General features: G+C 39.0%; 1 protein-coding gene across 2 annotated transcripts; it reads right to left on the bottom strand.

Moving 5' to 3' along the window:
• Window positions 1–731: 731 nt before the first annotated feature.
• myh7ba (myosin, heavy chain 7B, cardiac muscle, beta a) lies at window positions 732–27,525 on the bottom strand. 2 transcript variants are annotated; one of them, XM_041779691.1, is made up of 43 exons: window positions 27,501–27,525; window positions 27,044–27,208; window positions 26,443–26,546; window positions 26,184–26,327; window positions 25,835–25,991; window positions 25,689–25,716; window positions 25,308–25,404; window positions 24,732–24,755; window positions 24,524–24,616; window positions 24,344–24,407; window positions 22,995–23,093; window positions 22,809–22,912; window positions 20,405–20,543; window positions 20,204–20,322; window positions 19,726–19,875; window positions 19,348–19,518; window positions 19,092–19,271; window positions 18,872–19,004; window positions 18,713–18,789; window positions 16,962–17,049; window positions 16,761–16,878; window positions 16,545–16,668; window positions 13,863–13,999; window positions 10,558–10,813; window positions 10,229–10,471; window positions 8,256–8,432; window positions 7,994–8,139; window positions 7,820–7,910; window positions 7,349–7,738; window positions 7,120–7,246; window positions 6,912–7,030; window positions 6,612–6,808; window positions 6,343–6,526; window positions 5,499–5,664; window positions 4,250–4,374; window positions 4,054–4,169; window positions 3,751–3,943; window positions 3,449–3,652; window positions 2,277–2,402; window positions 1,843–2,013; window positions 1,646–1,750; window positions 1,475–1,570; window positions 1,210–1,365 (listed from the first exon to the last, which is right to left on the bottom strand). In XM_041779691.1, the coding sequence occupies exons 2-43, from the start codon at window positions 27,138–27,140 to the stop codon at window positions 1,210–1,212; spliced, it is 5,835 nt and encodes a 1,944-aa protein (XP_041635625.1). In that variant the 5' UTR covers window positions 27,141–27,208; window positions 27,501–27,525. The 2 variants fall into 2 exon arrangements, with proteins under 2 accessions (XP_041635617.1, XP_041635625.1); XM_041779683.1 differs by lacking the exons at window positions 25,308–25,404; window positions 26,184–26,327; window positions 26,443–26,546; window positions 27,044–27,208; window positions 27,501–27,525 and adding an exon at window positions 732–845 and having other exon boundaries at window positions 1,231–1,365; window positions 25,835–25,922.

The following is a 27,525-nucleotide window of genomic DNA, read 5'->3' as shown; positions in this document are numbered from 1 at the left end:
TGAGAGAGTGGCCCTTTTGTATGACGCACATGAGAGTTTGTTCTGCTGTATGTGGTGTGATGCTCCTAGTAGGCCTTAGATTTCTTTCATTTGTATGTAAAGAGAATGGGGAATTGTTATGCCCTTTGGCTAAGAACATGCTGCATAGTGTTAAAAATAGCACTATTTGGTTTTTATTTTAGAATCCTGATATTCTGACATCTTTAACTCCAGGTTTATGTGTTGATGAGGATAACAGCCGTCTGTCAAAAAACAAAGATCATGGGTTCTTTTGGATTCACCTCATCTTAGTTGGCAGTATCAGTAGCATTTGTCTAAAAGAACAACTTTATAAGATTCTGATGGTGGCTAAAATCAGTGTCAAATCTTAAAACATTATTCCTTTTAAGAAAAAAAAACAGGGTTTTATTTTCAATAAGTGTTTGCATTGAGAAATACAGTGAGTCTCACATGGTTGTGCTTCAAAATTCACTTTTGTACCCTTTAGTCTTAATTTCCAACCCTGTTTGACTCAACCTAAAAGATTAAGTTGATATTCTCTTAGGACGGCTTCTGTAACCAACTTTCACCCTTTTGTTCCTCCTCTTCTGCTTGTATTGAACTTCATTTCTCTTATTTAACAGCTGTTTGTCAAATTAATAATATAATAAATTCTTTAGACTTTTTTTGTGGGATTTCCATCTGTCAAATATTCACTCTGAAACAATAAAAAAAACCAAGGTAGACGTATATAAAGTTTTGGTACTCTTTATTTGGATGTGTCCTCACAGCAGAGCACAGCTGTTGCAGCTGGGTGGCTGTGATATGTTTGGACGCAGCTCAGTGTCAAGACATCACTCAGCAAGCTGAAATACACCAGATAGAGATGTTTATTAGCAACCACGTACACAGTATCATTCATGACTACACTAGAGATCACATGACTGAGGCTATGCAAGGTCATTGTCAACAGACAAACACAGACGAGGACAAAATTATTACCCCTCTATGAAAATACTGTGTTAAAACCAAATATGTGAACATCCAAAATAAAACCAGGATGTTTGGAAAAGGGTTAAAATTTATTGCTCTGTTTAACAGCCCTTGCCAAAAAATAAAAAAAAAACAAAATTTTCAAACAAATTACATCCTCAACTGTTTATTCAGTCCCCTCGAGGATTAATAATTTTAACATTCATATAGTGTTGTAGTATACTGTAACCATATCAATCATGTATTTAGTTTACTAACCTTGCTAACTTGGTCGCGGGTGCGGACCCGCAGCTTGTTGACCTGCGTTTCGGCCATATCAGCTCTCTCCTCTGCGTCATCGAGCTCGTGCTGGAGCTTCCTGTACTTGGTCAGGTTGGAGTTTGCCTGCTCCTCCTGGATGACCAAAGTGAAAGTTTTATCTTCAATTATTTTCTAATATAAAAACCACCCGAATGCTCCAGCAGAGGTTAAGACGACTGCTCATCATTGATTGTGGACTCACCGCTTCTTCCGCCTGTCTCTTGTAACTCTTCACCTTGGCCTGCAGCTTGTCGATGAGGTCCTGCAGGCGGGCCAGATTCTTCTTGTCCTCCTCAGCCTGCACAGATGGCATAAAGAGTTCTTAATATGCCTTGAATATCTTAGGAAAAAAAACCTTCTCCGCTTAGCTTACCTGGTAGGAGAGCTCTTTGATTCTCCTCTCATACTTGCGTACAACCTTCTGATACTCTTGGCTTTTCCTTTGCTCAGATTCCAGTTCATTCTCAAGTTCTTTCACCTACCAGAAAGTTTAGGGAAAAAAGTAATTAATTACTCAAGACAAACCGTACTCCTGACTAATAATAAGGCTATTAATGTGACCTGACTTACCCTGGCCTCCAGCTTCTGGACCTGCTTCTTGCCACCTTTGAGAGCGATCTGCTCAGCCTCATCCAGACGCATCTGCAGATCCTTTACTGTCTGCTCCATGTTCTTCTTCATCCTCTCCAAATGGGAGCTGGTGTCCTGCTCCTTCTTCAGCTCCTCTGCCATCATGGCTGCCTACAGGTTTAGAAAATCAGTGTTCGTTGATCATTCAGTAATCTGTGACAAGACTAGAAACCATTCAGCAAAACCAGCAGGCTGCTGGCACAGTTTACAGTTGTCTAAAGCGGATTCCGATTTTCAAAGTGCACTGTTACAGTTCCTATACAACAGAACAGAAAAAAATATCTGAATTGAGGACTGAGGGTTTCAGTGTGAATGCAGCCTTAAAGTCACCGTGAAGAGTTGTCTTAAACTTTAATGTAACTTAAAGCTCTTACATCAGTAATCGCCTTTTTGGCCTTCTCCTCTGCGTTGCGGCACTCCTGCACTGCATCGTCAACCTCATTTGACAGCGTGGACAGATCACTTTCCAGCTTCTTCTTTTGGTTGATCAGTCCAGTGTTCTGTAAAAAAGGGCAATTCAAGCATCAGCTCAGGAAATACTTTAAAAATACTTTCGAGCACCGGTGGCCTTTTGGTTATGTGCAGTGCCTATACAAAGCATTCACCTCCTTGGATTTTTACCCTTTTGTTGATTTTATAAATAAGTCATGATCTATAGAATATGGCTTTTTAGGCAAAATAACACTCTAAAAGAAGTGAAAACAGATTTTTTTACAAAATAATGTCAATGAATGTAATATAAAATAAGTGACTGAATAAGTATTCACCCCCTTTAAAGCGATTCATCAGAGGTCCAGCCAATGGGTTTTCACACAGTAAAATGGGGATCACCTGAGTCCAGTGAATGTGTCAAGTTATTGTAGGGTAAAGACACCGGTGTCACTGGTTAATCAGTAATTCTGGCTACCATTACACCATGAAGATAAAAGAACACTCCAAGCAACTCAGAGAAAAGGTTATTGAAAAGTATATGCCAGGGGAAGGATACAAAAAAATTCCAAGACAATTAAAATCCCCCCGAGTTTATTTAAATCAATCATCACAAAAGGGATTATGTGAAGCACAGTGGTGGCAGCATCATGCTGTGGGGATACTTTTCAACAGCTGGCCTTGGAAGGCTTGTAAACGCAATGGATAAAATGAGTGCAGCAAAATAAAGGGAAATCCAAGAGGACAACCTGATTTAGTCTGTAAGAGAACTACAGCTTGGGAGAAGGTTTGTTTTCCAAAACAAACCAGAAGCAAACAGTGAAAGCTAAACATTATATTAATATTAATGCATTCACTTATTTTGAATTACATATTTCTATTTAATTGACTTTACTTTGTAGAAATGTGTTTTCACTCTGACACTGAAGAAACCTTCCAAACCATCATCTCTAAACCAACATACCATGATTCAGTGAAAGTATTAATTTACTGAATTTATCTATTGGTTGATAAACTAAATGTGCTCCCCTTGACAAAGGGTAATCTATGATAAGTATATATCTTAATTTTAAGCAATTTAATTGTCTTAGATGCTCTTAGAAGGATCTTTCTTTACCTGGGAGTGTAAGAGGTTGACCCTCTCAGTAGCCTCGAGCAGCTCATGCTCAGCCAGCTTGCGTGCACGATCGTTCTGCTCCAGCAGAGCTCTGAGCTCCTCCACCTCTGATGACAGCAGGTTGTTGCGGCGCTCTGTCAGTGCCATCTGCTCCTTCAGCTCCTCATTCTGGTGAACTGTGTCATCCAGCTCCAACTGGATGTCCTGGAGTCACAGATCAGGTAAAGCATATCAATAATGGAATTTGTTCTAATGAATCTGACTCCAGCTCAGTTCAATGGCTGTCTGGTACATGGACTCACCTTGATCTGAACCTGCAGGTTTCTCAGGAGTTTCTGGGACTCTGAGGCCTGCCTGTTAGCATGGTTCAGCTGCACCTCCATCTCATTCAAGTCGCACTCCATCTTCTTTCTCAGGCGCACCGCCTCGTTGCGAGACTTGGCCTCTGCATCCAGGGTGGTCTGCATGGACTCCATTGATCTCTGGTGGCTACGGCTAGAAAATAAAGGGTGTCGTGGAGAGACATTTTTAGGATGTGGTTTGTTATAAGGATGTTTATAGAAGGAAATAAGACTTGGTATAAAGAGGAAAGAAAGAAAACTCACCGAAGGTTGTCAATCTCTTCATCCTTCTCTGCCAACTTCCTGTCAACATCGGCCTTGATCTGGTTGAGCTCCAACTGAATACGGAGAGTTTTGCTTTCTTCGTGCTCCAGAGTGCCCTGAAACACTGACAATTAAAACCTGAATGCCTTTTTAGGGTGAATAAAACTAAAGGGAGAGAACTCGGTGAATCACTCACTTCAACCTCCTCCAGAGCAGCTTGAATGTCACTTTTCTCCATGTCCAGACCCTTCTTCATTTTCTCCAGCTCGTGGATGGTCTTAGATCCCTGACTGATTTGATCAGACAGGTCGGCAATCTCCTCTGGAGACCCAGAGGTAGAAAAATAAATATGATTTCTAAAAATCCCAAGTTCAAAAAAGTTGGGACGTTGTATAATTTTGAATAAAAACAGAACAGAGTGATTTGTAAATCCCTTTCAACCTCTACGTAACTGATTGCAACACAAAGATATCTGATATTTAAACATATGAAATTTGTTTTTTGGGGGGGAAAATACACACATTCTGAATTTGAGGCCTTCAACATGCTGCAAAACGTTGGGACAGAAGAATGCCTATCACCTTTTCTTCAAACATCACTCTGTGAGCATCTGGGGACTGAAGGCACTCACAGCTGAAGTACAGAAAGTGGAATTCTTTCCCATTTTTGTTGATGTACAAGTTTCTCAATGGTGCAAGGTTTCCTTTGTCATATTTTGATTTATAATGCACTAGACAGTTTCAATGGGAGAAAAGTCTGGACTGCATACAGGCCAGTTTTGTTCCCTCACTCTCTTACTGTGAAGCCATGCTGTTGTAACTTGTGAAGAATGTGGCTTGGCATTGTCTGAAATTAGAAGGAACGTCCCTGAAAAAGACAACATCTTGATGAAAGCATCTGTTGCTCCAAAGCCCATACGTACCTCAATGTACTTATACACCATAACACAGAAAAGCTGGCTTTTTTTTAAAAAAAAAGATATGACTGGGGCTTTTTATGCCTTTATTTAGAGAAGAGGACAGTAGATAGAGTTGGAAACAGGGCTGTTATTTGTTGTTTTTATCTACGGAACGCCGAGACTCCTGTCTGCTTGGCTTGGCCATCTGTACCCCACAGATAAACATCTGCTGGAATGTACCTGATTTTTTTTAACATTTCACAACTTAACTGGTCATTTTTTGGCCCTGTCTCAGCTTCTTAGGAACATGTTACTGGCATTTAAAGCAGAATGTGTATATTCCCCAAAACAATAAAGTTTATCAATATGGACACCAATACCTTGTCTTTGTGCTGTATTTAACTAAATATTGGGGGGAAAGGATTTGCACTCTGCTGTTTTTATTCACATTATACACAGTGCCCCAAATTTTTGGAATTAGAGTTTGTGCATAAAATATAACTCAGTTTAACTGCATCTTCAAAGTGTGCGTTTATTACAAAGGTACCTTGAAGATTCTTGTTCTCTCTCTTGATGGTCTCCAGATGATCCAGGGTCTCCTCATAGGAGTTCTTCAGTTTGAAGAGCTCTGTGCTCAGACCACGAGACTCTTTCTGAGAGCTCTCCAGCTCTGACTGGCACTCCTCATACTTCTGTTTCCACTCTGCCAGCACCTTAAGGACACAATAGAACATATTTGCCATTAAGTCATGAGCTGACCAATAAATTAATCAGGTATAAAGATACATAATAATGACTATTATTTAGACCGTCAAAAGATTAAAATTCTTAGTTGAGATTTATCTCAGGATTTCTGTAGTTAATCCCAATTAATTCCACCCTTTTTATGGCATTTTAAAATCTCTCTGTTTTGCATTAAAAATGTTTTGTGTCATTTTGGATTTTTCTATTGTCTTAGACTAAGGGTATCAGACGAACTAACTTTCTATTTGGATACAGACCTGCTTTTAAAGGTAGATCGAAGACACGAACTTACCCATAGAAAAAGGAACTTGTTATGGATTGAAAAGGAAGTAAGGGGCAGTAAAAAGGAAAATGCTTGATAAAACAGTGTACAGATGACTTGTGACTTGTCCACTGAGACATTAAGGAGCAGTGGTGGACTTATTTTACACCATTGTAGCTGCAGGGAGATGCTGCAGTAGCTCAAAGTATATGGAAAGGGACAACAAAGCATGCAATTAAACATGGTAAAAAAAATTCTGGACTAATTATGGATCTCAGGTTATGGAGATTAATGTGATTAATCTTGAAAGCCCTTCTGTTATTGTTTGGACATATTGTCAAGGCCAGAAAAGCACTGCTGTTTTAAAATTGTATCGAGTTAATACCTTGTCAAAGTTGCGTTGTTTCTTGTCCAGGGCAGCAGCTGCTGCATTGGCACGCTCCAGGTCAATGACCAGATCCTCGATCTCTGTCTGCAGACGATGTTTAGTCTTCTCCAAAGAGGAACACTTGGCATTGGAAGCCTCCACGGACTCTTCAGCCTCCTGCAGACGTGTCACCAACTTCTTCCTAATGAGAGACAAGCACAGTTAGCAGCCGCGTGTTCAATCATTGAATCATTTGATCCTTTAAGTTAAAAATACACCCAACTTACTTGGCTTCCTCCAGCTCCTCAGTCCTCTGGATGGCGTCAGTTTCATACTTTGTCCTCCACTGAGCCACCTCTGCGTTGGCCTTAGACAGAGCTCTCTGCAGCTCAGCCTTGGCCTCCTGCTCCTCGTCGTACTGCTCTCTCAGAAGATCGCAGTCGTGGCGAGACGACTGCAGGGAGTGGGCCAGGGCGCTCTTAGCCTAAAGACACCCATCATGATGGTTGAAAACAGTTATTCAAACTTAGACTCCCTGTATCTGTTTTTTTTAACTATTCAAGATGATATATTTATGAGGAGCTGACCTTGTTCTCCTCTTCCAGCTGTTTCTTGAGTTCTTCAACGTTCTGGGTGAGGGAGTTTTTGGCTCGCTGAAGCTGAGAGACCATGGCTTCCCGCTCTTCCAGTTTTCTGCCTACCTCTCCTACATGATGAGGAGAAAATGTCCAATGACAAACTTGTAAGTTTGTTACATTTGCTTTTAAAAATTCTAGTTTGCTGAAAGCTCCTTACCACTCTCAGCCTGAGCACGGGCCCTTTGGGTGTTGGTTTCGTTGAGCTGCCTTTGGAGCTCATCAACTTTGGCTTTAGCCTCGTTCATTTGGTCTTCATACAGACGGCACATCTTCTCAGAAGTGGCCTTCAGGCAAGAGAACAGAAATCAACACGTTCAGAGAAAAACTCTTGCATGGTCTTATCCAGATTTTAATCTTTTAAGTGTGGATTTTATTTTTCCAGTTACCTTCCCCTTGGAGAGCTGCTCCACAGTAGAAGCCAGGTCATCGACCTCCATCTTGGCCTCGCTCCTCTCCTTCTCCAGCTTCTGCTTGACTCGCTGCAGGCTGTCGATTTGCTCGCTCAGCTCTGCAACACTGTCAGCGTGCTTCTTCCTCAAGGCTGCAGTGGTGGCCTCGTGGTGCAGCATGGCCTCCTCCAAGTCTCGCCGCAGCTTTAAGAAATCTGTCTCCCTCTTCTTGTTGATCTCAATCTGGGCCGAGGTTGCTCCTCCAGCCTCCTCCAGGCGCTCGCTCAGCTCTTCGAGTTCACGAGCCACATCCCCACGCTGCTTCTCCACCTTAGCTCTGGAGGCCCGGTCAGCCTCCAGTTCCTCCTCGAGCTCCTCTGTGCGAGCCTGGAAGACAACATTATCACTTCATTGTCAAAATGGTGCGGTTTCATTTCCACTCTCTTGGGGACTTAGAGTAGTTTCTACCTGTAGCTCCTTTATCTTCTTGTGGAGTTGATTGACCAGAGCTTGTTCATCTTCAATCCGCGAGCTTATCTCATTCATTTCAAAGTCTTTCCTAGAACAAAAGATTTTTAGTAATGGTTAATAATCACATCTTATGAGAAGCATATTTATTACTTAACATGGCTGAGAACTCACTTTTTCAGCTTCTCTTCAAGTTGCTGCTTGTCGTTCTCCAAATCCATCACAGACTCCAGGGATAGTTTCAGATCTCCTTCCAGCTTACGTCTGACCCGTTCCAGGTCCATGCGCACCTTCTTCTCTTGCTCCAGACTACCCTCCAGCTGATTCACAGTAGAAAGGTAAAGTCTTACATTTCATGCATGAGACATTGCACTGTTTTAGCCTAAATGATGCAAAAAAACATGGCTTTTGTTTCTGAGACAGTAGAAACACTCACATCATCGACTTGTTGCTCTAACTTTGCTTTGGCTTTAGTCAGAGTGTTGACTTTGTCTTCCTCTGCCTGCAGGTCATCCAGAGTCTGCTGATGAGCCTCAGTGAGAGCCTTCTTCTCTTTAGTCAGCTTCAGGATGGTTTCATCTAGAGCTGCCATTTCCTCGATTAAGTTCTTCACCTGTGAGTAAGAGGAGGAATTTATATTTGACTATTTCAAAATTAGAAATCAACGACACCTTTAGTCTTAAACATTCTGCAGAACTAGAGGTTCCCGAGCTATGTTACCTTTAGCTACGTTTGCCAAAGCTATCTTAGCTACATTCGCTTATGTAGCAACATTTATGTAGCTAGCATAGCTATGTTAGCTTTAGCTATTTTTGCTATGGCTAACTTAGCTTTACTGGCAAATTAGCTACATTTGCTCATGTGGTAACATTTATGTAGCTAGCATAGCTATGTTAGCTTTAGCTATTTTTGCTATGGCTAACTTAGCTATACTGGCAAATTAGCTACATTTGCTTATGTAGTAAAATTTACGTAACTTTCATAACTATGTTAGCTTTAGCTATGTTTGCTATAGCTAACTTAGCCACACTGACTATGTAGTAATGTTTATGTCTACAGCATAGCTGCATAAGCTTTAGCTAATCTTAGCCCCTTACTTACATCTTAAACAGATGTTTTAATATGAAAGTAATTTCAGACTTAGAGGTTGTTTGCAATCACATGGCCTGGAGCATCTGGGTCAGGAAATGGTGACAGCCATTAGGAATGAATGGGAACGGAAGGACGTTAGTGCTTTAAAGTTTTAACTGGACCTCTTGGCTGCAATTATCATCTGAAAATTTCTACCTCTATTAAGTACGACCCCTACACTTTATCAAAAACTGATTTTTTTTTTATCAATACAGGCCATCAGTATTGCAAATTACTCAGTCCTGCAGACCTCCTAGTATCAGGTTTTGTCTAGTCAGACGAAGGGTGACAAGAGTCTAGAGGAGTCTTCTACTGAGCTAGGAGGCTAACTGGGTCTTTTAACATATAAACATTTTCTCATTTTGTCACAAAAATGCTTGTAATTGAAACAGTGATATATTATCAACTAAATAATCCTTGTGGAGAGAGCGACCAAGTGATGATGTGCTGTTCATGAATGAGTCTGTGCTACTAAATGACTCTGTAATATGAGCCACGGTAGCAAGCTCCCATTTGAGTACCAGTCTCCTTTCTTCAACCAATTATTGTTATTAAATCCACATTTAAAAAAGCTGAACTGGTACTAAATGAAGAACAACCAAACAACCAGCTTTACTGAGGTGAGCCAAATGATCTGGATCTCTTAAAAGAGACGATTTCCCACCTCAAAGAGAGAGGCTGAACGAATATCAGCTGAGGAAACGCTGGTGAGCTGAGAGTTTAATGTGCTAAAGCAAAGCAAAGCTGTACAGAACCAAAATGAACGGCTTCATTGGAAACTGGCCATACACAAGCTTTGTGTGACACCACTGGTCCAGGCTTTAAACGGAGGCTTTTTTTAATTCACATTGTGAGATAATTACACTGGAACTTTTTTTCCTGAATATTTAAGTAATTATTTTCTGGACACAAAAGTAGCTTAAGAATAAAGAGTGTTTTTATTTTCCCACTTTGAAAGGTTAGCATAGTCGTAAACAGCTCAAAACTAGTCCTTATTGGTAGAATTTCTCTATGCAGAAATCCCTTCTTGTCCCCAAGGGGAGTTCTCTGCTGCTGTGAACCGTCATCTGCAAAGAACCTATACTTCATGTTTGATGCGGACCTATAATGAATATATCTTGGGGCCCTTGGATTGCAGGCAATCCATATTCACATTAAGGAGAAGGGAGCAGGTCCTGAGGCTAGACTAGGTGAGAACCACTGCTCTTGATGTTTACTGCACATTCATTTGGATGCTCTGTGAATTTTTCTGTGGCTCTCATAGCCAAATTTCCTTGCCTTGTTCTCAGTGGCATGTTTCTCCTTTTCCACTTTAGCCAGAGTGATCTCCAGGTCATCAATGTCTTTCTTCAGCTCTGAGCACTCATCTTCCAGCTTGCGCTTCTTGGCGAGCACATTAGCGCTCATCTCCTCCTCGTCCTCCAGCCTCTCCATGAGTTCTTTCACTTTGGCCTCCAGCTGGATCTTGGTTTTGATCAGCAGGTCACAGCGGTCCTCAGCATCTGCAAGATTATCTTGCTCCTGTGTAAGACAGTGGAGAAGGGGATGTGCTCAGTCTGAAAACTTTTGTGTCTTTCTAAGAGCTGAAGGTGCTTACTGACACTTACTGCCTGCAGCTGTAGAGCCAGGTCATTCTTCTCTTGGATCAGGCTGACCTGCTTCTCCTCCAGCTCTTTGCGCTTGACTTCAGATTTCTCCAGAGCCTCCTTCAGCTTAGCTAGCTCCTCTTTGAGAGCAGCTAGCTCTTTTTCAGTGGCTGCACTCCTCAGTAGAGGCTTGATTTTGAAGAACAGCTTCATCCAGGGCCAGTGCTTGACAGTGTTGAAAGCCCGGATGTTCCACTGGATGATCATCAGAGCCTCCCTGAAGACAGGGGTAAATTAAAGGAGGGAATAGGAGAGTCACAGAGATCAAACAGGTGTATGTTCACAGCAGGAAGTATTATGTGACTGCAGTGAAGTACATAGAAATACTACATTGCCCAAAAACAGCATTCACCCCCTTGGATGTATAACCCTTTTATTGGTTTTATTAATCAATCATGGTCAATATAATTTGGCTTTTTTGACAAAAAAATGTTAATGTCAACATGAAATCAGATTTCTTCAAAGTAACATCAGTTAAAAAAAACATATGAGATGTAAAATTAGTGACTGCATAAAAATTAACCCCCACACAATTGGTGCCAGTAGTCTCACAACTAGTGAAATGGGGATCACTTTAGCGGAGTGAATGTATCTCAAGTTATTGTAGTATAAGGACACCTGTGTCTGGAAGATCCAGTCACTGGTTAATCAGCATTCCTGGCTACCACTACACCATGAGGATAAAAGAATATTCAAAGCAACTTAGACAAAGGGTCATTGAAAAGTAAATGTCAGGGGATGGATACAAAAATTTTCAAGGCACTGAACATCCCCTGAACATCATTAAGAAAGAGAAGGAATATGGCACATGCGTAAATTTGCCTGGGTCAGGCCATCCTCACAAACTGAGTGAGCATGCAAGAAGGAGACTAGTGAGAGAGGCCACCAAGACACCTATGACTACTCTGAAGGAGTCTGAAGCCTCAGCCACTGAGATGGGAGAGACTCTGCATACAATAATTGTTGCCTGGGTTCTTCACCAGTCAAAGTTTTATGGGAGAGTGGCAAAGAGAAAGCCACTGTTGAAGAAAGCTCATTAAATCTGGACTAGAGTTTGCCAAAAGGCATGTGGGAGACTCTGTGGTCAGGTGGAAGAAAGTTCTTTGGTCTAATATGACCAAATGCAGCTTTTTGGCCATCAGACAAGACTGCACATCACCACAACACACCATCCCCACTGTGACGCACTGTGGTCGTAGCATCATGCTGTGGGGATGCTTTTCGGCAGCCAGGCTCAGAAGGACTGAAACGTACACCAAAAGCTACACAGAAATGGTTGAAAGATAACAAGATGAATGTTCTAGAGTGGCTGAGTCAAAGCCCAGACCTCAATCCAATAGATAATTTGTGACTGGACTGACAAAGTGCTTTTCCCTCCCAGTCCCTGTGCAACCTGACAGATCTTGAGCAGTTTTGCAAAGAAGAATAGAGTAAAATTTCAGGGCCTAGAGGTGTAAGCCTGACTGAGACCTATCCACACTGACTCAGCTGCCAAAGGTGCATCTACTAAATACTGACTTGAAGGTGGTTTGAATATTAATGCATTAATTTATGTTGCCTTGCATATCTTCATTTACTCAAAATTATTTTGAAGAAATATGTTTTCACATGTACATTAAAGAAGGTTTTTTTAAATAATTTTTTGTTAAAAAAAAAGCCAAATTATATAGACCACAATCGATTTATAAAATCGATTAAAGGATAAAACATTCAAGAAGTGAATACTTTTTAAAGGCACTGTACTCTTGATACCCAAGTATATGCCCAAAAAATATATATATACATTTTTATGTTATGTCACTTTCAAACTTTGGTTTAAAAGTGTAAATAGTTACAAATAATTCAGATCTCTTTTTTTAGTCTAAATAGTAATCTGGGACTGAGAGGGTATTGGCAGCTTCTAGTTGGAAAAAACAGTAAAAGCAGTGAGCTAATATCGTGCATGAAACAATGGTTGAAGTAGGCTAAGTCATAGATTAACTGTTGAATGTAAACAAGATTAAACAATAATTCCATTGGCTTAATAAACACTTTAATATCCATCTTTATTAAGTCAAATAGTATATTTTTCCCTCAGGTAGACTCCAGTACAGGAGTTTGACTGGTGGTGGTTTTGATGACAGGACTGTTAGCATACAGAAGAAACAAAAGGTTAGGAGCCAACGATGCAGACTTGTGGTGCTTTAAAAAGCAGCAGAAGTAAAGTTCATGTCAAGTAAAGAGAGTAAGGTCAAAAAGATTTATCCTGGAGTCTCCCTGTCTATTTATTTAGTTACTTATCCTTGGTGCCTAATCCTGTGCCTTTCCACTCTCCTGTATCTAATCATACACTGAGGGATGTGACATGAAATCATAAACCTAATGCTGCTTTTGATGTTTCCTAACTGTGACCAAACTGGGTTACCACACTGATTTGTGCTCAGTAGAATGGCGTCTCACAGCCCTAAATATGGACCCAGAGCACACCGGTCAAGGACTTCCTGTCAGTGTTTAAAGGGTGAGTTTGAGTGAGCGTGCACTCGCTGGGGTGGGAGGTGGCTGAATGAGGGTGGGGGGAGCTGATTGCATTTTTGACATGACTCCATGCCGGGTGCCTCTCAAAGGTGAGTGTCTGTGTTTATTTAGAAACCAAAGCCCTCTGTCCAATGGCCGACTTAAATCCTCTGTCACCCACCACATATCCCACCAATGCACTCACTTAGAAGTACAGGCGCCGCGGACAAAAGGGGCCAGGGGCCATTGGGCATGAAGGGGGCTGCTGGTTGTATTTTTAGGGAGGGCCCAAGCAGCTGCCACTTGACAAATGTCGCCACCTGGCTCTGAGGACACCGTCAGCATTGTTTAATTTAGAGAGAGTGGATGGAGAGAATGGTCGGAGACCTGCAAAAGGAAGTTGTCTGTGCGTGAGGGACGGGGCCCTTATTAACGCTACGGCCACACACATGCCTGCTAACCATACAAGGGCAAGCACACGCCTCACACACGCCGATAACACTGCCCTTGCATGCCACACATACTAGAGCGAGGGAGTGAACTCCAAGGTATAGTGTATCACAGGCTGAAAGACTCGCAGCTGATCGAGTTGCTATTGAACCTGTTCAGAGGAGCAACTGTTGAGGGAGGCCTTTTTGTACTCATGTCTTCACCTTCTTGGTATTGAGTGATCAAGCTCAAGGGCTTTCATGTGCCAGCGTAGATTTTTAGACTCACTCAGCTTCATTAAAAATCCATTTTTGCAGACAGAAATGCCACTTTGGTCATTTTACCTCCTTTCATTCATCTTCATCAGCTCTGTCCTCATGATTTTACCACGAGCGGCAGCCTGTAGCAGGGTCAGGACCTTGGCCAAACGCTCGTCCCTCATCTCCTCGAGGTGACCCAGCAGGCCGGCCTTGAAGAAGACCTGCGGGACAAGGGGAGAAAACAGAACAGCACAATTATTACAATGAAAAGAAGAATAAAATTTCCTCCATAAAAATGGAGAGTCAATAAAAAATTATTTTGGAAAGATTCAGTTCAGGTACTTATAAACAAATTACACCCCAGTGATAATCTTTGCCGCTGTTTTACATGTGTTTTTAGTTTTAGTCTTTAGTTAAAATATTCACTAGTTTTAGTCAAATTTTAGTCATTTTTACTCTTGGAAGTTTCAGCCCAGTTTAAGGCAATACAAAGTGAAGACATTTAAGTCATTACGTTTAGTCAAAGCAATTATTTTATTTGAACTAATTTAATGAGACATATTGTAAAATGAATACAACCATGAAACACTCAAATCAATGCACTATCAATCCTTACTTTACAAATATTTTAAGCACAAGCATCTAGCACTAACATCTCTTGTTTTAGTCTCCTAAATAAAAAAACAAGAAGATTTTTTTTATCATAAAAGGTCTATGTTTAGTCAGTCTTAGTCCTGCAATCCTCATGACAAAAAAGGTAGTTGTCAAAAATGTTTGTCATTATTTTAGTCAATGAAATAAACACGGCTACCAGTGATAATTTTTACATATATTTTAAATGTAGTCTGTCTTTAGACTCAGTCTTTACATTTAGTCACATTTTTCCTCTTTGCACAATTCCATTTAGCCTGATATCAAATCCCAAATAAATGTAACACTCTGACAGTGTAAACACTCATATTAATGCCCTTTTAATACTTAAATTGATTAAAATATTTTGATAAAAATACTGAAAAAACCTATGCCAACAATGAAAAAAGCCAACACTAACATTTCAGTCTCATTTTAGTCTCATGAATGAAAATTTAACATACTTTTCACCCGAGTTTTTATCATTAAAAACATTTTTATTTTTATTTTTATTTTTCAACAAGGGCAGTCTACAAATTTTTTTCAACCATAGTTTAACACTGCAAACAGTGTTGATTTTGGAAGTTTTTTTAAATTTGATGTTTGTCTCTAGATTATAAATTACTTAAAATTCTAATCTCATTTTAGTAATTTTCACTCCAGAAAGTTTCAGTTTAGTTCTATTCCTGGCCCAATAGATTTAAATAAGTAGTAAATAAAAAGTCTGTACATTTTACCCTCTTTGTTTATTCTCTTTGAACTAATTTCATCAGCCAGAGAGTAAATTAATATCATTAATGCTCTATCAATGCTTTTTTTTTCTTTAAGATAATTTTTTGCCTTTTAGCATTCGTTTAGATTGGACTGCTGAAGAGAGACAGGAATCATGGGGAGAGAGAGTGGGGAGAAGACCTGCAGCAAGCAGCACCGAGACCGGGAATAAATCCTGCAACCAGCGTGTTGAGGATTTTAGTCACAGGTTTAGTCGACAGAATTAACACTGCAAATGAAGTTAAATCAAGTCTTTGTCTCTAGATTAAAATAGCTTTTAAATTTTGTCTATTTTTTGTCATTTTCACTCCAGAAGTGGAGAATACCATGGATTTTATATGTCCAAGAGCCCAGCACTAACATTTCAGTCTCATTTCAGTCTCCTAAATGAAAACTGAACTTACTGAACTGAACTTACTTTTCGTCAAAGTTTTTATCATCAAAGATCTATTTTTAGCTAGTCTTAAAAGGTAGTCGACAGATGTTTTTTGCAGTCAGAGTTTAAGTAGACAGAATGAACACTGTTGACAGTGTTGATTTTGGCAGCTATTTTAGATGTAGTCTTTGCCTGCAGATTGAAATGTCTTTAATTTTAGTCATATTTGGGTAATTTTCACTCGAAAAAGATTTGAGTCTAGTTTGAGTTAATGAAAACTCAAAAACATTTTGGTCCAGTTTTAGCCAATACAAAGTCCTTACATTTCAGTCTTTGCTGTTGGTCATAGTGTTTATTCACTTTGAATTTCTCCCTAAATGAAAACTAAAATTACTTTTCATCTGAGTTTCATCCACAAAGTTCTATCTCTAGCTGGTTTTGGTTGTCCTCATGTCAGAAAGGGTAGTCGACAAATTTTTTAAGCCATAATTTTAGTCAATGGAATCAACACTAGAAAGAGTGTCAGATTCCTTAGTTATTTTTCTTTTTTTAAGATTTATGTGTGGGCCTTTATTGACAGAGAAAGACAGTCGACAGAATCAGTAACAGGGATGAAAGAGCTGGGGAGAAAGTGCCACAGGACAGATTCGAACACAGACCGACCGCGTACATTGGGACTGCCTTAAACTACTAGGCTACCTCCATCCCACAGCAGCAACTTAGTCTTACTCTTCAGATTAAAATGACTTTTAATTTGAGTCTCATTTTAGTCATTTCACTCCAGAAAGTTTTAGTCTAGTTTTAGTTAAGAACTCAAAAGCATTTTAGTCCAGTTTTAGTCCATAAAAAGTCCTTATAATTTCATTTTTACTAGTCATAGTGTCAATTACCACTGACTGATTCACTCCTATTTTTTTAGGTAATTTTTGATACCCTTGGAGTTTAAAGGTGCTCTTATAGCTTTGCATCACACAGACTCCTCCTCCTACCTTTGTGTGTCCAAATCTGTACTGGTTGTGGTCGATATCCAGGGAGGACAGCAGCTTCTCTGCAGCCTTCCTGCTGTCCACAAACTTGTCATCAGGGATGGCCGAAGGGTTCAGGATGCGATACCTAAGTGTCAACAAAAAAAGTTAAAGAGTTATCCTGAGTGTGACTCCAAGTGCATCAAGAACATGCAAACATGATCTGATGATGATCTTTACCGCTGTTTGAACTCAGCGTAGAGGATGCGGTTGGGAAAGCCCTTCCTGCAGATCCTGATGCCTTCCAGCACACCGTTGCAGCGCAGCTGGTGCAGCACCATGAATGGATCTATAATCCCTGTGTGGACAAGGTTTTAGACATGATTTTTTACCCAACTGGTTGAGCCTGTGTTGATTTTGTGAAGCTGTGTTCTGTGTTACCTGGAGTCTTGGTCTCATTAGGGATGATGCAGCGAACAAAGTGAGGCTGGGTGCTGCGGAGGTTAGTCATCAGCTTGTTCAGATTTTCCTGTAAATAAAAGTTGAATGTTTGTTTACTTTATTATTTTACTTGATTATGACTTATCTACTTTCATTCTTTAAGTTCAGGAACATAGACCAAGATTGTTAGATTTTTCACTCTGCAGTTGTGGTTCTTTGTTACGATGTCCTTGTTGTGATGAAGAGAGGAGCCAGCACAGACTTAAAGTGATGTTCATGTGATCAATGCCCTAAACATCACTGCAAGTCTTAACTGCCTCCGACCCAGCTGTCCAAGGATGCTCACACTTTCTTTTATCCAGGGCCGCCCGTGAGGGAGGAAAAAGCTTTCTGGGGCCCAGCCAAACTGGAGTCCATGGAGGTCAGGAAAATCACGGTCCACAGTAAAATTAGGCTGTGATATCCATATTTTATTTTTAATCTGAATTCCATTCATATATTTAAGCAGTAATACAAATAAAGCCTTTATAAAAATGCAAACCCTTTTTCTTAAAACAAAATGACCCTTTAATTGGTCATGTTATTAAGATAGATGGGCACACTGGCCTAAACCATTTTGAAAGTAATGTCAGACTTCATAGCTAAGCCATGATGTGCACAAATGTTGGGATGCCAGAAATTAAAACCCAAAAAAGGCAACTTTAATGGAAAATAATAACTTAATTGTGAAAAGTGGAAAAAAGGGGCAGAAATGGACAAAAAGAAGCAAAATTTGGGTAAGTTTTAAAAAAGAGGCATAAATGGTTGCAAAGTGGCAGAATAGTGGAGAAACTGGTAAAAAGGTGGCAATATAGGGAGAAAAAGAAACTAAAAAGGGGCACAATTAATTAATTGCATTAATTTGCAAAACAGTTGAAAAAATGATAGAAAGTGGCAAAAATGGGTGAAAATCAAATATAATGGGCAAAAAGTTGCAAGAATGGTCTATAAATGTAAAAAAAAAAGGGGCATAAATGGGCGTAAAGTTACAAAAATGGGCATAAACTGGTTAAAAGAGTGGCAATAAAAGAGCAGCAAACAGCAAAACTGGATTAAAAGTGGTATAATTGGATATAAATGTCAAAAAGAAGTGGCATAAATGTGTTTTCAAAGTGGCAAAATAGCAGGGCAACTGGGAAAAAGTGGTAAAAATTGGAGAAAAACAAATAAAATGGGCAAAAAGGGGCAAGGATTAGATATAAATGTCAAAAAGAAGTGTCAAAAATGAGCATTAAATCACAAAAAAGCTCCAGTAAAGTGGTAAATTATAAAAAAATTGGTTCAAAGTAGCAAAAATGGGTTAAAAAACCCATCAAAAATGGGCTTAGAGTGGCAAAAATTACAGTAAAGTTACAAAAATTGGTTAAAAGCCGCAAAGGGAGGAAAAAAAAACAGAAACCAAAATAGGTTAATAAAAAGGAATAGCAAAAAAGGGCAGGAAAAGTGTTGAAATGGGATTTAAAAGTAGAATTAATAAATACTTGAAACATCAGAACCCAGTAATAGTTCGGCACACCCTTCAAGGCAAAAATAAGGTAACTGTTAGCCAGTAGCTATCATCAGTAAATCACAACGAGGGAGGGCCCATTCTCTGGGTTTTTCAGGGGTCCAAACAATTCTTTGGGCAGGTCTGCTCATATCACACAAAGCAACAACAGTTATCTGACATATCCTCAGTTCATCATCGACAGCACTAGCAGAGTTTTTCTCACCTTATGGAGCTGAGACACAGTCTGGAAAGACGCCGCCTTCTTCCTCTTCTCCTTTCCACCAGCCTTGGGGTCGGATGCTGTAAGAGAAGTAGCGCAATAGTTCATACTTGCATCTTTAACTGTGCTCTATACCCTTTTTAAAGACTCCTTTTAATGTACCTGAGTCTGAGATGACGTAATTCTCATACAGAGAAGCAAGCAGCTTGTTGGCAGACTTCTGGAAGCATGCCACCACCGTCTCATTCAGCGGGTCTTTGTTTTTGTCCAGCCAACCGATGATGTTATATGGTACCTGTTAAACAACAGCAGAGATATCTCGGTTTCCTGAATCTCTATATTAGTAGTAAAGCTACTGTGGCATTGGGGAGGACGCACTTACCACTCCTGCGTAGTGCACCAGCTCAAAGTGGGCCTCATACTTGCGCTTCTTGTCTGGCCGTGGTTTTAGGAAATTTGGGGACTTGCCAATGTGATTATCATACATCTTGGCTTTAAAGCTGTTGTCAGTGGCCTTTGGGAACATGCACTCCTCTTCAAGGATGGACATGATACCCAGCGGCTGCAGGAAGAGCAGCGTTAGAAAAAACATCCTCATTAAGGAATAAATTTGTCTAAATGAAGACAAACTTTTTTACCTTTTCAATGAGATCAATGCAAGCTTGAAGGTCAAGCCCGAAGTCAATGAAGGTCCACTCGATTCCCTCTCTTTTGTACTCCTCCTGCTCCAGAATGAACATGTGGTGGTTGAAAAACTGTTGCAGCTTCTCATTTGTGAAGTTGATGCACAGCTGCTCGAAGCTGTTGAGCTGTTGAGAAAAACAGTTGTTAAGGGGAGGTATTATCAGAGAGCAGTAAGAGAACATGATGCAGTGATTCATCCTGTAAAGATGAATGAAAACAGGAAAAATGAGGCAAAACATTAAATCATTACATTAAATCAAAATTTGATCAGAAATAAAGAAATCAAGTTCTAAGAGATATGACTATAAGCCCACTATTAAAAATGAACTTACATCAAAGATCTCAAAGCCGGCGATGTCCAGAACTCCTATGAAGTACTGGCGAGGCAAAGAGGTGTACAGGGTCCGGTTTATCCGTCCAACCAGCCATTTGAACATGCGGTCATATGTGGCTTTGGCCAGAGCACCAACGGCGTAGTTAACCTACCCCACCCATGAACAAATATCAGCACACATTCATTCACGCAGGAGGAATACATCTGTCATTCACATGGATACACTGTTGCTTAGATACCATTTTCTAGTGTGCGTGTTGAGTAGTGAGCGTATTGATCAGCTGAGGATTAAGAAGCCTCTTCTCATCAGAACACAAGTCATCCAGCTCAGTGAGGTGAAACGAACACTTTTATTTTACTACAGCTGCTGCTCTTCATTTATGTATATTATTCCTCTGAAGCTGTGACTCATTTTTCTGTTCATAAAATATCTTATACATCATCTCTAACTCTGATAAAGACCTATATTGCCTCACCTGTTCGACGTTCTGCCCCTTCACCACATACTCATTCCCCACCTTCACCCTTGGGTGAAGGAGACCCTTGATGAGGTCAGCTGAGCTGACTCCCATCAGGTACGAGGCCTTGTCCGCACCTGGTGATAAAACAGAGCAAAAATCACAGACTTGTTTGCAAATCATGGATGATTCTGTGGTCAGTGCTGCGCTGGCTCTCACTTTCAGTGCCGTCAGCCTCCGCCTGCTCCTCGCGCTGCTTCTGCTTAAACTTCATGTTGCCGAAGTGCATGATGGCTCCGACTATTTTATAGCAGCCATACTTCTCATCAGGCAGGAAGCCCAGGATATCCATGGCACGCTGTAAAGAAGTGTAAGAATAGATATCTACTCAGTGTGCTGTTTTAAACTTTGAGAGTCCATGATTACACCGGTGTGATGTCATTTTGCGCTATTTTTCCACGTGATAGCATGCAAACAAAGCCACATTTTGCAGTGCAATCACTTTTTTTTGGAAAGTGTGATTTTTAAACTCCTTTCAATTTTTATTTGATGTCAATAGGTTAATTATAACAGGATATGTGATCATTTGAATTTGATATAAAAAATAATTGTACACATAGGGGACAGTGGTCCATACTGTACAGGACTGGCATTGGTAATTTTTCATAATTTCAGCATTTTATGTTTTATTTTTTTAAGGAAATAAATAAACTCATTATGTTTTTAATATGTGTAAAAAAACTCAGTCCAGGTAATTTAATTCTCCTTTTAACTGTGTTCATCAAGTATTTTACAGTGGGACAGTTGAAAAAGGGAAAAAACATATATTTATATAATTATATTTTTATACGTTTAGCTTGATTTTGGCTCACTTATAAATCTTTTTATGCTCACTTGACACTGTTTGGAAATACCTCATGGTTTTAGAATGCGAAAATGCCATATTTTTCTGTGTATATTTACGGTGTGTAAAATAATTTTGATTATTATTTATTTAATAGATACACACAAGTATTTGGTGTAGAAATATTCATTTTTAGCTTTATATGTGAAATTTTACTATTTTTATGTTTATATTTAGAAAGTTTTCTCTATTTTTAACTCTTGAAAAAATAACTTCATATTTGAAATATTTCTTTAAATCACATTTTTTAAAAATCTGTTTGATTATTTTTTTTTAGGTCTTACATCTAATAAGTTACAGTTGAAAAACACTTTTCATTTCATGAAGTTGAGGTTCTCCTGAAAACAAAAGGATGAGCATGGTTAAGCATTTTCTGAGTTGCTTATATTGTAAAAAAAAATTATTAGAAAAGCAGCAAAACTAGCCTGTGTACTGCTAGGGGTAAATGATTATTTGAGCTAAACAATTTGAAAAAATTATCTTTTTTTTTCCTAGAATACTGAGATAGCAATTTAATATACAATAATTTTCTAAGTTGCTCATCTTATGTCTTTTTCAACAAAAACAAGCAATAAATATCTATATCAAAAGCAGCACAATGTAAGATTGACGAGGATGAACAATTTTGAACAAAAATCCAATTGTGATTATTTTAACTCAAATTAAAAAATATGATATGAACTGATGTATTGAAGGGAATGAGAATTTTTTATGTCGTTTTAAATTTGATTGAGAAAAAAATGTACAAAAACAAGAAAAGTAGGATTTTTGTGAACTATTCTAAAAAGTGTGCCGAGCATAACATCTCTGCCACAAAAAAAGTAAAAAAAAATAAGTATGAAACTGATATTCTGAAGAAATATTGCCAAGGGTGGAAAGTAACTTATTACATTTCCTCAAATTGCTGTAGTTGATTAGGTTTTTGGGTACTGTTCAATACATTTTGAAGTAATTGCTTTTTTTTCCTACTTAAGTAGGTTTTAAGCAGAGTAAATGCACTTTTACTTGAGTACAACACTCTTTTCCACCTTTGTTGACTACACAGTAGCACATAGTGAGAGAATGATTCTACATCACATCTCACAACAGCTGTCAAACACAGGAAAAACAGGAATGAACTCTGAGTGAAGTTATCCACTGAGTTAGAGTTAGAACTGACTCTCTTTGTTCTTGTGAGAGGAGACCCACTTTGCCACAGAGTTACTGCAGTCTGTCATGCTGTAAAATATTTCACATTTCAAAAGGATAACTTATATGTAGTGTGGGACAACATAGGCAACTTCAAAGCGTTAAATTTAACTCTTTATGAATTAAATCAACACTGTCAAATTTGCTGCGTATTTAGTTTTATTATAGAGGTGCGACTTTACCTGAGCAACCTGGTTGGAGATCTATTCTCTTGTCATTCTTACTATTAAGGAAAGATGATATTTTACTGTACAACTCATTGGCTACTCGGTACTCAGTGCTTAAAGTCAGCTTTAAATTAAATACCTTTTCCTTTTACTTGGTTAAATTTAGAGACCAGTAATTTTACTTTAACTAAATTTTGACCAGAATATGTGTACTTTTACTTGAGTACAACAGTTGTGTACTTTTTTCCAACTCTGGTTATTGCACCGTCTGTGATTTGAGAATCATACCACCATATTGCGGTGTAATCTGATTCTCGATTAATTGCCCAGCCATAATGACTACCATGCAGACAAAAACTCTTACATCAGTGGCCATCAGTTCCTGCCCGTCATCCAAGTTCTCCACTGTGGTGACTCCTTGGGAGCAGAAGTGGTAGTCGTACGGGTTGGAGGATACCAGCAGCATGTCTGGAGGAAAGCGTTTCAATGATGGCATCACTTTCCTGCAGTTATCTATGATAAAACATCTGAATCATGGACAGAGACTCACCTAACAGTTCTGGTTTCTTCTGGGACATGATCTGGTAGTAGATGTGGTAGCTCCTCTCCCCAGGCTGCTGAAATATCACTCTGGATTTTTCCAGAAGATCTAAAGGACATATAGTAAAGTAATTTGTTGATATAAGTGTGAATCTAATCTTAGTCTCTCTAAACTAGGCTTGAGGGTTTCCTCTTTGAGAAAGCTTATAGTTAGGGCTGGCTCAGGCCTGGACCAGGCTTTAGTTAGTTATGCTGGGGTCATGGCACACTGAACCTCTCTCTTTTTATCGCTGTATGCATTAATATTACTGGGCTGTGTAGATTTCTATATTGACTTCTACTGATAATTCTTACGCCTCTTTTTTGTAAAATTAGTATTTGTATATATTTGTATATATTTTGCAAGATATGGATCAATTAATGAGTTATATATAAGGTACAACGCTTTATTATCTAATGAATCATTTACTTTGTGTAACAGCGATTCTTTCATATAATTTCCCCTTTAAGTAATATTTATGTGATTTCCAGTTTAGATTTTTAGCAATCATAACGCCTAAAAATGTAGTTTCCTCTAACTGATGAATTTCAATTCCTTCTAAATTAACTGAAGCATTTGCACTTTTCTCTCTGTTTCTGTAAAGTACATTTATTCATGATTCATTCATAATTTGTTGACATCAAACTATTGTTTTTACGCCTAAGCTGTTTTTAAGCACCTGTGTTAAATTATTGCTAAAGTTAAAAAAAAAAAAAATAGCAGTATCATCTGCAAATAGAATACAGCTGTGCAACTTAGAAACATTTACAATATCATTCACATAAAAAATAAAAAGTTTTGGTCCAAGGACTGACTCCTGAGGTTGAGGTGCGCCACAGTTTAAACTTTATGCTTCTGAACTTGTTGCATCTATCTGAATGAGCCATTTTTTTTTTTTTTAATAACTTGAAATCCACTGGAGTGCCACAACTCTGATACCATATTTGCTACATTTTATAAGAATTATCTATGGTGCAAATGCTTTCTTTAGGTCAACATATATAATAAAATGTAAAAACCTAATATAATAATCCATCAAAGCTTTGATTAATTTAAAATACATGATAAAAGTACTGACAAACCTCAGTTGCACAGTGGAGAAATAGAAATTTCGAATGTCTGTCAGTCAGGTTCTAACATTCTCGTTTTAGTCTCCATGACGAAAACTAAACTTACTTTTCGTCTGAGTTTTTATCATGAAAGATAGATTTTTAGCTAGTCTAAGTCTAGTTGTAGTTGATGAAATTAACACTGGTTTATATGAGGCATAAAACAGGAAAGAAATACATAAGAGTTAAAATATATAATGGTAAACTCACATATATCAATATCAGCTGAGGCAAGTTTGCCAGTAGGTCCAAAGTGGATTCTGATGAACTTTCCCTGCAGGGAAAATATACAAAATATTTCAGGAATGCTTCAGAAATTGACATCAGTATAAACGTGATAAATCAGGCACATTTTAAAGCATTTTAACATGAAAAAGAAGGGGTACTTACAAAACGGGATGAGTTGTCATTCCTTAATGTTTTGGCGTTACCGAATGCTTCCATAGCGGGGTTCGCCTCAATGATTTGATCCTCCAGCGTCCCCTGATAGAGAGAGGATAAACAAATAAATGTCAAGATACATATTTACATCACTACTTTATTTTAATTTACACTTTGTAGGATGACTGTATCAATTCTGTTTGCCGCTGTAACTCACCCCAGTTTTAGTGGCCGGACCTTGCTGCAAAATAAGAGAAGACAGTTATGAGTTCCCTTTCATGGGCAATGAGACGATATGGAACTCTGACTATCACAGGGAACAATCAGAACCAACTGGAAAATCAGGGACTAGTTGTTAAGTCTGAGGTAAAAATCAATGGCCACTTTGTTTTATTTGATGAATTGTGAATGCAGGGTAAAAAAAAAAAAGGTATGGAAAAATTAAAACAGCACAGAAAAGTCAAAACGTAAGGTCAAAGCAAAGGGAAAAATAATGGAATCAAAAAAGGATAAATTATATGAAAAGGGAAGAAGAAAAACAAAGTAAAAATGAAAGCAGAGTAAAGTGGCTGTAAAGGGCAACACAACACATGAGGTGAAGACTCAGACATGAATGTGATCAGTTCTCACATTTACCACTTTGACAAGGAGGAAAATGTATGAAGATGGTATAAAAGAAATACACCCAAGGATTTTTGGGACCAAAAAAAAGAAAAAAGAAAAAGAGAAATACAGCAAAAAAAAAAAAAAAAAAGCTGGGAAACAAAAATATGGGTTGCCACATCAGCCTTACTCCTTTTTTGGCAGGTGTGTCCCCAAGAGCTGCCACAATGGCAAAATACTGAATGACACGTTTCGTGTTGACAGTTTTGCCAGCACCGGATTCTCCGCTATAGGAGTGTGAAAAATAACAAAGTGTACATACAACAGGCAAAAAATGGTCACAAAACTTTTAAAAGTTGTGTAAGTCAGTCATCACACTGCACGGCACAGAGATGAATGAAAAAGAAACGGGGATAGGAGATTTCAGAAAAAGCTTTGAATGAAAAAAGGCTGATAAGTGCTTTTTTAAGTGTACATAGTCTTCAAATTAAAAGAAGTTCCTGGACAATTAGAAACTACCTTTATATTATTTCATCTGTACTTAAAATAAGATTGAAAAAGCAGCACTTACGTGATGAGCATGGACTGGTTCTCACGGTCTGAGGGAGAGGAAATAACATGAGCTGAGTGACATGAGCATTTAAACTTCACTACATCACTATAGATGTGCTTTTGTTCACTTTATGTTCTTATATTTAAAGGAATGGCAACACTTACTGCGCAGCATGTCATTGTATGCATTGTCTGCGATGGAGTAGATGTGTGGGGGGGCCTCAGAGCGGCGTTTGCCCTTGTAGGCAGCGACCACAGGGGCTGTGTAGACGGGCAGCCATTTGTATGGGTTCACCGTCACACAGAAGAGCCCGGAGTAAGTCTGGAGAACATAACACCGCACACATTAACCCTTCATAATAGATCAGCGCAAGCAAACAAGACCAGTTCTTCCAGTGACAAGTTGACATTGCTGAAGCTTACAGCTGAAGTGGGAAACTTAATCTGGATAATCATGCCTCTGAAGGGAGCATGGAAACACGGGAGAGGGGAAGTACCATAATGTGATACTCACATAGATCATCCAGGCAGAGTAGCGTCTGCGCAGGTTGTACAACACAGAGGCCTCGTTGAGGTGTGTGAGCATGGCCATGTCTTCGATCATGTCAAACTTTGGAGGATTCATCTGTTGGATGTCGCCCTCCTTCACTGTCAGAGACTGAAGAGAGGGAAACAGGAAAGGAGGAAACAGGTCTGAAGTGAGCTTGCAGTGTGGAGGAAGAGGTGAATTAATGTTTTCATTCATTATTCCATAAAGTCTGGTGGTCACTTACCCTCCCATCTTTAGTTTCAACGATGACTTTGTCACCGCTGAGCTCCTTGATCTCAATCTCGATGTATGCCTCTTTTTCATCAGGGATCCAGGCACGCTTCTTACCTAACAGAGGAGCAAAGGATGTTGGGAAACAGAAAACTCTTCAGTGTAAATGTTAATTACTGATCTGTGAATTAGAGTCAATCATCATGAAATAAAAGTAAAACACAAATAAATTGCATGTGATATGTGATAAAGTTTTCCAAAATAATATTAAATTGTACTTTTCATATGAAAAGTCTGTAATAAAATTAGACAATTTGTAAATCATATATGCACTTTCAAAAAACAAGAAGGGGTTTTCAAAGTTGATTCTGAATTAGTAACGTTATGTGAAGCATTATTTTCCATGTTTCATAACTGCTTATGTTTCTTCAAACACACTGTGACGCATGGGACTACACCAAACTGAATATCACACCAACAGCTGAATTTCTACCCAACTTAAAATTGAAAACAACTTTATTGTAATTTAAAAAAAAAGCTAATCATTTGAAATGAGTACATTTCAAATTATTTCCGTTATAAGGGCAGCTTCTTATTAAAGTCATCAGGCCTACCGTCAAAGGGAATGGTGTGCGCCGCCAGCAGCTCCAGCTCGGATTTGCGTAAAAACTGTGCAGCCTCCCCGAAATCCTTCATGTCATAGCGCGACATGGTGGCTGCTCCTCACCGGTCCCCTCCAAACCCGGGCTCACCAGTGATACAAAAGGGATGGAGAAATCCTTTGGTAAGAAAGCAAAGCTTTGCATTAGGTTCAGTAGTTCTCTTTTTCAGTCAAAGTTGTTCTGAAGAAACCACTACCTGTGCGTAAAGACCGCAAATCGACTTTTATTAAGAAAAGAGCAAAAATCTACAGAGATGGCACGTTAACTGACACGTGCAAGGTAAGCTAAACACTATTACTCTGCAGCTATGAATGAAATTTAACTCTTTGTGCAGCTTAAAGGGTCAGCCAACCCGTGCGTAAAATGCGTAAAAACAACTAACTGAATCAAGGAAAAGTTTTCCACTGACCTCAGGACGACCACAACCAAATAAC

The sequence above is a fragment of the Cheilinus undulatus genome, linkage group 3 (assembly GCF_018320785.1).
Source record: "Cheilinus undulatus linkage group 3, ASM1832078v1, whole genome shotgun sequence".
Lineage (NCBI taxonomy): Eukaryota > Metazoa > Chordata > Actinopteri > Labriformes > Labridae > Cheilinus > Cheilinus undulatus.
This window is presented reverse-complemented; position numbering and strand designations above follow the sequence as displayed.